Raw genomic sequence first — 13,999 nt, forward strand, 5'->3', positions numbered from 1 at the left:
CTACACAATTAATTTGACAATTTTTTTCAGTCCTCCATGACGAGTTCCATCACATCTGTGACACTGACTGATAGGAGCACAGAGGCTCTTCTGGCACAGCTTTCAAACATCCTGAAATAAAGTTCATAGAGCTATGACAACAATACTCCTGCCTTTATGATGCTAACACGACGTTTCGGTAGCCATTGTTTGTTTACACTCGTTTCCAAATGGGTGAAAGATTTCCCTGTGGGGTCAAGTTGGTTATATGGATCAGCCTCATTGACCAACAGAAAGCAAATGAGACCGCACCATAAAAGTACATAATAAACTTGATTAATTGAACAGGAACACTAATTAGATGTTCCGCCTCCTTGATAGCTTCACGCACATCGTTAAAGACAGCAAGCGATGATTGCTCAGGAAGCAAGGTGTAGTCTGGCATGTCTCTTGTCCAGGACACGACAAGAATTTAGGAGTCAATATAGCATAATCTGACCCAGTGATAATCATAAGACAAAAACATTGTATAGTCTGAACCCGGCATAAATGGACACAAGTGGTGGTGCAGGGGCGAGGATCTCAAATATAAAAATCTCTCAAATATACAACAATACTGAGCTCACTGCATTACAAAAACATTTCAAAGGCCATGTTCTCAGAAAAAAAGTTGGAGCTGTATTTATTCTTCTGACATCATATTCAGTTTATTATTGAAGAATTAGCCTCTTGTACCAATAATCAGAAACAAAGTTCCCTGTTCATTAAATCCTAAAGCTTAAACTAAAGGTGCAGACACATTTTCTGTCGTGTGCAGAGTTTCACAGTCAAAATTCAGTCATTTCAAGGAATCCAAAAATTTTTGCATAAGGGTGAAAGATTTTCATGTGGGTTCAAGGTTATGCGAATTAGCCGCATTGACCAACAGAAAGTGAATGTGACCACACCTTAAAACTACATAAACTTGATTAATTGAACAGGAACACTAATTAGAAAGTGAGCTTCCTGAGAACATGACCTTCACTGGAGTAAGTCAGAGGTCAAGGGTCACAGAGAAATTAGAAAAGAATCAATATGTTTGGGATTATTAAACAAACTGTGGAGTCACGACATGCATTTCGGACCATGTACGTTTGAATAATTTCATTTCCTATTTGGAATGGAATAACGAGAAATAAAAGATGGCTCGTCTATTCGTTTCTCCTTTTAAGAAATGGAAAATGAGATTTTGGCTCTATTTCCTCATAGGCATACATTTTTTCACAATCTTTCATTTAGATTTGTGTTTAGACCATTATAAAATTATTATTGTAACAATAAAAATTACTCTGTTGAAGTTTAGCATTTTTTGTACGAAGTATAATTTTTTGCAATTATGTCAAAATATTACAGTCAAACCTGAACATGGTATTATGCATGTTATATGCGTGTGTTTATATTTGTTCTCCATCGTGGATGTGTTATGGAGTCAGCTCTTCATTTCTGTGTGCATTCTGCATTGTAGCTGATTTATTTTGTTTAGAAAGCATTTTTTTCTAATATCCCATTCATTTCTATGGGTGACTTTTAGGAGTGGGGGTTTATGTGTGTTTTGGATGAGCATGAGCATTCCCCGATGAGGATGTGTTGTGTTGTGTTGTGTTGTGCGTGCGTGCGTGCGTGCGTGCGTGCGTGCGTGCGTGCGTGTGTGTGTGTGTGTGTGTTATGGTTTCTCAAATCAAGTTCCGTTTTGGTTGCATGCATTGTTGTAAAGATAAGATAACATTTGCAAATTAAATTTTCCATTGTATTGACTGACCTACACATCTGCCTGCAGACATCCAGCTGTGCAGATTCATTTATAGACAACATTAACATAAGCCAGATGCATCCAATCCTGCTTCTGAAGGGCCAATGTCATGCAGTTTAGCTCCAGCCTACATTCCAACACAATGCACGCTCAGAAAAAAAGATAAGAAAGCTGTCACTGGGGTGGTACCCTTTCAAAAGCTTAGGGTAATTAAAGAATACCTTAAAAGGTACATATTGGTACCAAAAGTGTACATATTAGTACCTAAATGGTACATATTATGACCTTTTAAAAGGATAGCATCCCAGTGACAGCTTTTGTACCATTTTTTTTTTCTGTGTAGCCTGGATATTTCTAGTAATCCTGAAGACTTTGCTTAGCTGGTTCAGGTGTGTTTATAGGGTTGAAGTTAAACTTTGCAGGACATTGACCCTCCAGCAGCAGGATGAGTGGGAAAGGTTATGGACATGTTATCATGGTCATGTTTATTGATTTTTAGCAATCCTTGTTGCTAATACAGTAGTATTTATCCAAAGAGCCGTAGCTATTTTGCATTTATCAAAGGGACACAGGTAAGACCTACTACAAAAATCATACGTGTCAGCATATGGTATTGCTTGCGATCTCTCAAGTGTCATAAATTAGAGGCAAAGCTTTGCAGCAGCACTGATTATATGCCCAGCAACATATACAGTACTGTGCAAAAGTCTTAGGTCACCACCAGCTTTGTTATTTTAGCAATGTTTTAATGACCATACATATTTATAATTCAGTCTCTTTATTACGATACAAGAAGAAAATACAGGAAATAATATGTACACAAAATATTTAAAAAAATTCTGAGCAAAACTGTTTCTTTAAGCAAAAATCAGTGTTTAGTGTGACCTCCCGTCACATGTCTCCTGGACTTCCATTTTCTCAAAGAAGAAACTTCAACATATTTTGAAAGTTTTTCTTGGCCTTCCAATCCTTTTCCGTTCCATTTAGGTTTAAGAGAGCTGGTTCCTGCTATTGCTCAAGTGTTAAGGGGAGGTCACTAAATACTTGCCACTAAAAGCTGTTTTTTTCTGTTCTTTAATACTGCATACAAATTTACTGTATTTTCTGGTTATGTTCTAATAAAGAGACTGAGAAATATTTATATATGGTCATTATATCATTGCTAAAACAGCATCTAATGATGGCCTAAGACTTTTGCACAGTACTCTCTTCAAATGTGCCTACATGTGTAAATGAAATCTCAAAGCCATAAACTGATTCAAGGCTCGAAATTGCGATAATTTTAGTCGCATATGCTCCCTAAATTTAATGTTTGTGACCTCAAAATATATTTAGGAGCATTTGTGCGAGTGCAAACAATTGTTGAAGCGCGACCGGTTTACATTTCTCTACAAAACGTTCGCTGTATTACTGCACAGTATGTGTCTGCTGTGAGCTGATGCAGTAACTGGTCCACTGTTCTTTCACATTTAAACCAATTAAACTTCACCTTTACGTTCTTAAGTCTAAAGCAGATTTTAGTTTGATTAATATTAGCAGTCATTCACTCCCTTTCACAGCGCTCCGTAGTCACGTGACAGGGAGCTAACTATCACGCAAAATATAAAGAGCTGAACAGAGATGATGAAAAGAACACTGTTACACAGGGCTCGACATTAACACTTTAGTTTTTATATTTAAAACATATGATACAGTTAAGAAACATTACAAGGCCAAGAGTAGGCCTACAGTTTTCCTGAATATCCTAAAACCACCACGATTGAAAATGTAACACAGATTTCATACAACAGTTCAATGAACTGTAAAAAGTAGTTAAAATTAAATCACTCACATTTTAGACGCAATAGTGGCTGTTTTTGATCTGTTTCAGCAGCAAAAATAGTTCCAAAACAAGAACAAAGATCACATCAGAAACATCTCGCATTTCATGACAAAACAATCTTGTTTTCATTACTGAATGATTCAGCATTTTGAATGAATCGGTTGAGTCAAATTCAATGATCCATTCATAAACAACTGCTATCCGTTTGAACAAATCGTTTGAATGAATGACTCACTCAATGACTCACTCCTAAAGACGGACACCTGCTGACTCCTGCGGTTTCATCTTTAAAAGTATATGGTGCTCCTAAATTTTTGCTGGTGCTCCTAACTTTTTGAAGTTGGGAGCACCAGTGCTACCAAGAAAAAAAATGTTCATTTCGAGCCCTGAGATTTGTAAACCACAAACGAAAAATGAGAAATCGAGCCTAAATCTGATTTTCTGTTAGTTAAACTAAACGGAAAAAACGAATAGATGAGCCATCTTTTCATTTCTCGTCATTCCATTCCAAATAGGAATTAAAATGATTAAAATGTACACAGACCCATTTCCATCAGTAGTTTCAAAGAATTTAAAAATGAAAAATTAACTCATTTCATTTGTCTGATTTCAAATGCTGTTGTATGAAAAAGTAGTTTTCATGGCAGCATGATATGCATTCGCTGTTAAACTGGTTTTGCATTGAATTTAACTTTGTTCCTGTTGATTTCAATAAATTAGCTTTTATAAAGGAAGAGAAGAAAAAGCATGCAAATGGATCAAAACTAAATCACAGCCTGAAGAATAATGATCTCACACCAATATTTATTTAGATGAAGCAATAGCGTGGTGCTCATGAAATGAAACAGGCCTCCATTATCAGGTTCATGATGCAATGACAGTCAAAATGTAACAGTAGCTACTTGCAGCCAGCTTTGAGTGGGTTCGGCACTTGTGTGTTGCTTGTTTGGTATGTTTAGCATGGTGGTGGTGAATGCCATTTTATCTTCACACAAACTGGCTGATAATTTTTGTATCAAAATCAAAATCTAGTAGCTGAAGTAATAACAGTGCACAATTATCCATGTGCTTACTGAGGTGAAGTACTGTAGAACAAAAACCTTCTTAAATGTGCCTTTTAAGTACTTAAAATAGGGGTGACTGGTTAGCTAACTGAGATAAACATTTAAGCCATCTTAAAAAGGAGCTTTCTTAGTGAAAGTGTTAATAGACTCAGGTCAAACATTTATATAGCTGGCTTTGAAAATGTAAAAACTACAGTATGTTGTACTGATGATACAATCACTGATACAACAAAAGCACATAAAAAGCTGATGCTGTGCTCTGCTTTTGTCAGGATAACGCAAAAACCACATTCTCTGTCCTGAGGGCTGCATCAGTGTTGTGTTAGTAATTAGTAAACTAATTTCTAGTTTGACCCAGCATCACCCCCAATCAAGCAAGATTATAATAAATAACAAAAGCATCTCTGGGTCAAATTGCCTGCAAGTAATGCACTTAATCACCTACTCAAAGAATGCCACAAGCAACTAAAAAAGAAGCTTTTTTGCATAAAAATACATTGATAAAAGAAAAGGATGAGTTGTATTACCTGCATCTGATGAGACTACGCCCATTTAGGAGAAAAGAGACAGAATAAAGAAGGGGTCAGTTTGTGAAAGTCATTGACCAGATTCAACTAATGCATTTTTAGCAGCTACAGTAAAGAGACAGTCTGACAGGGGTTGGATTGTATAGAAGGAGCAGTGGAGACAATAAATATTCACACTTCAAATGTAATGCAAACTGCAAATGCTGTTGTCACCAAAAGGATAAATACTGTAGAATGTGTTTCATGCCTTATGATGAGGTGTGTTCTGTATCAAATATGTCAAGTATGTTTGGAATGATAATTCCTTGTGTGTGTGTGAAACTGTGTGTGTTTTGTATTGCTAATAGCAGCATGTTGTAGCAGCATTATAAATATTTTATAACGAGTGGTTTGCAATGTTTTTGATCCATCAAAATGTCATGCCATCTCCTAACAACACACTTCGAACTCAGTAAACAAAACATAATTGCAGGTCTACAGCAGCCACTGTCCATAATGATGTTTCAGCATTTACACTGCAAGGCTCACAGATCTGATTGTGTAACACTGACCACATCACAGATTAAGTTGATAGTTCTGGTATATCCCTTACGAATACACTGGGTGTGTTCACACTTCTCATGTTTGGTGCAATTGCTCTGTTAGTGCACCCTAACACACCCTAAAATGGTCTTAATCTTTTCTGCATGGTTATTTCCTGAACTAAAACTCCATGTTTTTTTTACATAATGTAAAATTTTGTGCAAAATTTTTCAAAACCAGTTTAAAGCGTATCACAAAACTTATATGAGTCAGAGTCAGTGAGTGATTTATGGGGAATTCATCTATTTGTGTACTGATTTGTTTACTTTTTAACATTTAAATAAAAGAAAATAGAAGAAAACATCTCGATGTAATGTGTCTGATCGCTAGAATAACTTTGTTTGGACGTTTACAAATATAAGAATATTCCCTTACAGTAGTTATTAATCACATAAAATTGAGAAATAAGGAGAAATGAATATGATGACCAAATATTGAATATGTATCAGGTTTAGAACCATAAATGTCCCAGGTCAAATATGAATATCTGATATCTGAGTCAATATGTTTGTTTACATGTGTGTAACAAAATCAGATCTGCAGCTGATACTGAAAAACAATCTGAATAGACATCCAAATACAGACATGGTTGCTTAGTATTTTTTTAGTGTGAGCCATTTCACTGGATATTAGACTAATTTGGCTCATGCTTAAAAACAAAAAAACAAAACAGCAAAACACCACACCTTCATCAGTTACAGTCTGTAACTCAATTATAACAACTAATCTAACCTGAAGTGTCTCAAAAATAAATAAAGAGAAAAATCAAGCAGCCAATCATGAGACAATGTGTCTGAATATTCATAATGATGGACAGATTATGTGTTAACATAATAGATTGTGATAGATGATAGATTATGTTTTACCCAAATAAATATGTAAAACTGAATGATGCCACAGAACTGGAACTGAACTGAATTTTGAAAAAAATTCCTTTAGCAATCATGGGTTAAAACTAGTGGATTGTAGATTACAGGATTATTATCCAAATTGCTATAATAATAGGCATGAGCTCATAAAGAAAGAATTGCACAAGCACATTTGTTCTGTTCTTTGTACATATCCACTGACTAATAAAATTTATGGTGCAAGTCAAATATTTGATTTCTGAGCACAATATAATCATTATCAGTCCTCTACGTAATGAAGGACAGCAGTCCACAATATATGCATCACCCATTCTGCAGCTCTAGTTTCAGTAAAAAAATTTTTTTTTTAAATCACATCTTAAATCTCGACTTTACATCTTGAAAAATCTTTTCTGATGATTGATGGCAACTCGGAGCATATTATCAAGTCAAAGCACACTTTGCAATGTCTAGAATTATATATAAGCCTTTGAAGAACTTAAGATGTTTATTGTGATGTCAGTAAACTGATCAGTTTTCCTGCATATTGTGTTCATGGATGAGTTGATCCATTTTTTTTTTACCTACACAGTATCTATATTACATCTGTAAAGTAACCACTAAAGAAGCAGAGACAAACATTTATTTGACAATTCTCACCTTTCTTGGCATAGTTGAGGTCCACATCTTTGAAATGAACTACCACTACATCTGAGGACTTGAAGATGATGCTTTCCACAATATCCTCACGGCGAGGGCCCACATTAGGTTCTACACTCTTCCTGTGTGCAGCATCCAAGACAATTTCACACTGCAGATGAAAAGACCAACACAATATAAATAGAGGGACAAATGCCATATGTGCATAAAAGTACAGTACTTTTTCGCTACAAAGTGATTTAAAGGGGTCCTATTATGCCCTTTTACAAGGTCTTGATTTTGTTTTTGGAGTGTACGAGAATATGCTTTCATGCTTGATTGTTAACAAAACATATTTTCACATATTTTATATTATTACAGCACCTCTCTCCCCAGTCTGGCTCGAACGCGCTGTTTGGTTCCTGTTTCGATGAAGCCTCTCCTTTCGAAATATGAAATGTGTTCTGATTGGTTAGCTAGCCCAGTTTGTTGTGATTGGCACGTGTTCGAGAAATGTCACGCCCCTTACCATAACAGCGAGCTCTACTCAGATGTAAATATTAAGGATGGCGTCAATTTCAAACCAATGCAAGTCTGATTCAGTGTTAACAAACAAGAGGACTGTGCAGAATGTGCAGATTTCAGAGGACATTTCAGAGTGGTATGTTTTTTTTGTAATTTTCTTATACATTTTTAGATACAATGTTGTATACCATTTAATTAGGATATTTGTCAGACAACTATGGTAATACAAACAGTAATCGATTACAAAACCAAAACCACCATAGATAATTTTCCTAAGAGGCGGTGAACAGCCTTACAAACACGAGAGCTTACAAAAGCTACAATAAACACTATATCATCACTAATGTTGGCCAGCGAACTGTTAATAGAAAACGCAACAATAAATAATAAGACATACTTACAAGTTTTGATCCACAAACAACAGACTGTCCTGACAAAGTGAGAACTGCTCCATTTCAGGAGAAGCTTTTGTGCGTAGCCTGCATTAGGTTCTAGAAGCTTTTTTTTTTTTTTTTTGCGTATTCTGTGGACGGGGATTATTTAAATTAATAACATTGTTTGTGACTTCACAAAACCCGAGTCGTGTCGTAGTCCAATCGAGTCATTCATTGTAGTTCTTGGAAAGTGGATTGAGTTAAATATTTTTTTATGCTCAAACAGCAACATTACACACTAACTAAAGTTGAAAAAGTTAAAAAGCATAAGACGACCCCCTTAAATGCTTGAGTTTAGAGCCATAGAAAGTTGTCTCCTCACCTCTGGGCCGTAGGTTTTAAAAACTCCTTCATAGATCAGTCCATTTTTAACCTTAAGTTCACATTTGTTTCCCTGTTGAGTGGTGAAGCGCAAAAAAAATTTCAGTATGATTACATTGGTTTAATTTTGGTAAAGAGACTGATAAAACAGAAAATAATAACAGCAGTTTTTATAACTTCACTTATAACTATGCATTTGGACTCACCACAACTGAGGTCAAAACATGAACCATCCTCATGTTTGCATAAACTCCACTGAATGCCACCTTAAAGAGTCGACAAAACCATCATTTTTTGCTGAGGTAAGGAGTCATACAGAAAACGCTTGCATTTCAATTGTATTACAGTGAGTTCTGGTCCTCTAATTTAATTGTCTGAGCAGTGTTTAATGTTCTGACATACAGTTCAACTGAGGACTTTTTAATGCTTGCGGAGCAGGGAGCAAAATTTTAAATATGAGTCGATTTAGAAAATCAATGTTATGAATAAATTAAAGAAAGTGAAAGAAAAGTAACAACTCACTGCAGTGGAAGGTCCTTTGGCATTGTTGCGTCCTCTGTAGGGAAGAAAGACAACAGCATGATAGATAAGCTTGATAATAGATAACTATAATCAAAAATGGATTCAAGAAAATGTTTGACATGCTGTATACACAGTTTGCAAAGCCAAAAAAAACAACAAAAAAAAACAGTTACACAGTCCCAGGGACAAGAATTCATCATGCGATACCAGTAGAGATATTGATTGCACATGCACCAGCATACATCCAGAGCTACAATGACAAGAGAGTGACAGATAATCACATGCTTCACGCATTTCATTGTGCAAAGAAGTGCTTGTGAACTTCCCAAACAACAGGCTTAGGAAAATCAGCATTTCACAGAGAGGACGTGATTAATGGCCAGTGACAGCATTATACCTCAAACATGCAAGTATGAGAGATCCTAAAGTTTAAAGCGCATAGGACGAAATACCAATGATGTGCAACAAGAATGAGTTCAGAGCACATGATCTGAATACAAACTATCAAGTGCTTCCAGTCCATTAAAATAAATAAGAAAATAAAAGCGGTGAATGACAGTCCTCCTCTTTCAGCAGCCAGACTGCAAATCAAATGCTGCATTACAGGCGGTGTAAGCTTCACTGCACCACTCACGATTCCCACAGTATCTACAAGTCATAATACTCTTGTTGTTCCGTGTAAACAAGAATGACATTTTTCACCATGCAGACTATGTGATGCCAATAAAGGCCTCTCTGCTTCTTAGCTGTAAGAAAACACGTTTCCAAGTACATTTAAAGCGAAATAAAAACAGTATCAATATTTTTCGCGTATCACAACACTCTCTAAAGAAACATACTTACACAAATGTCATATAGCAAGGAAGGACGGACTTGTGCATGCAACCTCTTGTAAACGTCAAGGTTGAGAGTGATCTGACTTTCCCCTCTAGCGCTCGTGCGTGTGAGTGCGCGCCACCACCACTCATCAGAAATGCACCCGACTGATAAAATAGTTCCAGCATTAAAACGTTCGTTTCCCAAATTAATAGTAACGGGAAAGACGCAGTTCTGCCCCGGCGTCCTCAAGTTAACCAAACGCAAGCTGGGTTAAAGTCATTCTCAGTAGTGACACGGAGCGCTAACATGTGACTTCTCATATGGGATGAAGAATTCCCATAACGTCGATTCACAAAAAAAAAAAAAAAAAATTAAAAATCGGAAATTTGTCGTTAGTCACAATAAGATAAATAAAAATAAGAAAGATAAGGTATCCGTAGCCACCAATTTTACTGAGATTGACAGCCAAAGGGAAATGATAAAACGGTGTACAAATAATGTAATCATCAGCTAAGGACCTCTTGATTGAATTTTGAGCAATTGCTAAATGACATTTATCAACAAACTAGACTGTCATGCGGATAAAAGCGATATATTACTAGCATTATAACCAAATAAATGGCTAGTTAGCTGGCTAACAACACTACTATGAATTGCACCGCTGCTGATACTTCAATATTATGTCTCTCAAAGCATTTCTTTGAACGTTATTCAAATGTCAAACACGTTCAATCCCACTATAATACATCTCGAAACGATAAAAATGCGCCTGTCTTGTGGGGCAAAGCTGGCACAGGCATATTTCACCGGCAAAAAGGCAATTCATCCTGAACGCATTCACCCCAGCAGACAACACGCCCCTCTCACATATTCACGAACGTATTGTCCGCTATCAGCTGATATTTTATAACCGCAATGTGTTTGTGTCCATTAACGTGTGAATGAATCCCTGTCCCGAGAACTTGGCCTATATCGGCCTACTTGCGCTCAATCCCGACCACTGCAAATGCACAACCTGCGTTTTTAAACTACGACACAAGTGCGAGCATGCCGCATCCCCCTGTAGGCTCACGCTCATCCGTCCTCCAAATTAAAACCCCGTTATATGTTGCGGATTCGGAACCCACCTGCCAATGTTCTGGCGTCCGACGCCTCCTCCTGCTCCCCCGGTACCGGAGGCCGCAGCGGCTCCGCTGTTGCTTCCGCCGGGTTTGCGATTACCACCGGCCTGCGGCTTCATGGACATGGTGATCCCATAAACGACAGCTTGAGCAGTTTTCTGACTGTTTGAAAAAAAAAAACGTTTAACACCGCGGACGAGTGCGGAATACGTTATTTGACGTGTTAGCTGACAGTTGATCTAGTGACAGCCAACGTGTAAAGCTACTCCTCCAGTTATTCAAGTATCCACTAATGCTGCCTGCTACTTCAGCTAGCTCTGCTGATTTTTTCCCTACTCAACAGAGACAATTTAGTCCGTATTAAAACCAAAGCAAGGACGATCCATATGTTTTAGATGTCAACAAAAATACCAACCCGGTAATTTCGCTTTTTGTAATTTTAAGTGCGATATTTTCTATGATATACACAGTTCACGCGGGGCTTCAGTACTGACCGATAGACCTAAACAGTCTGAAAAGCCACAAAAAGTGGCGGAAGGATATATATATATATTTATACACATCCCAGGAATGTGTGTACTCCTTTTATCGGTTTTGTTTGTTCTAAAGAGAAATGATCAGCAGTAATTACTGTAAATATGCTTGAAGCATGATGCGTCATTTAGTTAATACAGGAAATGGATGAATGTTAGTTTTGAGGAACACTGCTCTAATGTATAGCGCACTACTTTCCGCAAATGCAGCGATCACTTTGAGCGTTTGCGCTTTGACAGTAGTAGGCCAGGTGACTGATGTAATATAGAGCCCGCTGGTACATTCCTGTACAACTGTGCAGTTATTCTGATCACCGTTTGCTTTAATCTATGTTTTAAATGTCTTTTAATCCATAATTCGACAGTCAAAGCAATGTTCAAAATCATTGTATAGATGAATGGTGCAATGTCTGGGATGAAAACAACTGTTTTGCTAAAACTGAATAGAGATTATCAAACTATTAAATGATCTGAGAGTGATTTAGAGCACAAAAGAACTTGGTGAGATAAAGGCTTATTAAAGAATGTTTCTGTCAGACAAATTACTTATATTAAAGGGGCAGCTATTAAATAAAAAAAAGCCACTGTTGAGCAGCAAACAGGTAGCCTAGGCCTATATTGAAGCATTTCTGCCACCCATAACCAAAGATCACAAAAGAGAACCATTCACTTTGGGTTTAGAAATACATGAAGACTCATTTTTATATTTTTTAATCTTTTATTCACTGACAAATGCTGAACTACAATGGATGGTCTGGATGGATGGTTGGTCCGGTGATGATTTGGGCTGGAATGTTGGGAAGTGAGATGGAAGGTCCCTTTAGGGTCTCTGAGGGTGTTGAAATGACTTCTGCAAGATATGTGGAGTTTATAGCTGGCCATTTTCTGCTATTGTATAAAAATAATTACACCTTCTGAAAAAAAAAAAGAAAAAAAAAAAGGATTTTCATGCAGGACAAAACACTATCACATGCTGCAAAAAACTCCACAGCAATAAAACTGTTTGAAAATGTATTTCTAAACCTATCGGAACGTATTCTTTACAAGTCTGAGTGTATATTGTACTGAAATCCTACTGGTATGTCACTTGCATAATAATTTGGAACACAGTGTAAAAGGGCTACATCTCAGTAAATATTCTGAATTAAAAAGTCCAATTGCAGTGAAACTCTAGCAATGGTTGTGTATGTTGTTTTTAGACATGTGATGTGACTCTAAACTGGCATAATACATATACAGTATTTTTTAATAGCTGTTTGGTAATCAAGAAATGAAAAATGAAATGAAACACTGGCATATATACAGTACAGTCCAAAAGTTTGGAACCACTAAGATTTTTAATGTTTTTAAAAGAAGTTTCGTCTGCTCACCAAGGCTACATTTATTTAATTAAAAATACAGTAAAAACAGTAATATTGTGAAATATTATTACAATTTAAAATAACTGTTTTCTATTTGAATATATTTCACAAAGTAATTTATTCCTGTGATGCAAAGCTGAATTTTCAGCATCATTACTCCAGTCTTCAGTGTCACACGATCCTTCAGAAATCATTCTAATATGCTGATTTGCTGCTCAATAAACATTTATGATTATTTTCAATGTTGAAAACATTTTTTCAGGATTCCTTGATGAATAGAAAGTTCAAAAGAACAGCAGTTATCTGAAATACAAAGCTTCTGTAGCATTATACACTACCGTTCAAAAGTTTGGGGTCAGTAAGAATTTTTATTTTTATTTTTTTGAAAAGAAATTAAAGAAATGAATACTTTTATTCAGCAAGGATGCATTAAATCAATCAAAAGTGGCAGTAAAGACATTTATAATGTTACAAAAGATTAGATTTCAGATAAACACTGTTCTTTTGAACTTTCTATTCATCAAATAATCCTGAAAAAAAAAAATGTACACAAATATTTTGTACAATTGTACACATTAAATGTTTCTTGAGCAGCAGATCAGCATATTAGAATGATTTCTGAAGGATCATGTGACACTGAAGACTGGAGTAATGATGCTGAAAATTCAGCTTTGCCATCACAGGAATAAATTACTTTGTGAAATATATTCAAATAGAAAACAGTTATTTTAAATTGTAATAATATTTCACAATATTACTGTTTTTACTGTATTTTTAATTAAATAAATGTAGCCTTGGTGAGCAGACGAAACTTTTTTTAAAAACATTAAAAATCTTAGTGGTTCCAAACTTTTGGACTGTACTATATAGCCTATATATATATATTTGTGTGTGTGTGTATGCCAGTGTTTCATTTCATTTTTCATTTCTTGATTACCAAACAGCTATTAAAAAATACTATATATATATATATATATATATATATATATATATATATATATATATATATATATATATATATACACACACACACACAAAAAACGTTCAAAAGTTTGGTGCTAGTAAGATTTTTTTAAATAAATACTTTTATTCAGCTAGGATTAAAATTAAAAT

General features: G+C 35.8%; 1 protein-coding gene across 19 annotated transcripts in view; it reads right to left on the reverse strand.

Annotated features, from left to right (window-relative positions):
* Positions 1-11,609, reverse strand: part of atxn2 (ataxin 2) — a 31,413-nt gene extending 19,804 nt beyond the window's left edge. For 3 of the 19 annotated variants that reach the window (XM_048188274.1, XM_048188265.1, XM_048188269.1), the window contains exons 1-7: positions 10,999-11,603; positions 9,053-9,086; positions 8,737-8,796; positions 8,532-8,603; positions 7,272-7,422; positions 5,182-5,196; positions 3,600-3,629 (exon numbers count right to left, since the gene is read on the reverse strand). In XM_048188274.1, the coding sequence (XP_048044231.1) occupies positions 3,600-3,629; positions 5,182-5,196; positions 7,272-7,422; positions 8,532-8,603; positions 8,737-8,796; positions 9,053-9,086; positions 10,999-11,117 (481 nt within the window). In that variant the 5' untranslated portion in view covers positions 11,118-11,603. Of the gene's footprint in view, positions 1-3,599; positions 3,630-5,181; positions 5,197-7,271; positions 7,423-8,531; positions 8,604-8,736; positions 8,797-9,052; positions 9,087-10,998 lie in introns of all 19 variants that reach the window. The other 16 variants (XM_048188272.1, XM_048188270.1, XM_048188263.1 and 13 more) reach the window with 15 other exon arrangements.
* Between the last annotated feature and the right edge of the window lie 2,390 nt (positions 11,610-13,999).

The sequence above is a fragment of the Megalobrama amblycephala genome, linkage group LG4 (genome assembly GCF_018812025.1).
Source record: "Megalobrama amblycephala isolate DHTTF-2021 linkage group LG4, ASM1881202v1, whole genome shotgun sequence".
Classification (NCBI taxonomy): Eukaryota; Metazoa; Chordata; class Actinopteri; order Cypriniformes; family Xenocyprididae; genus Megalobrama; species Megalobrama amblycephala.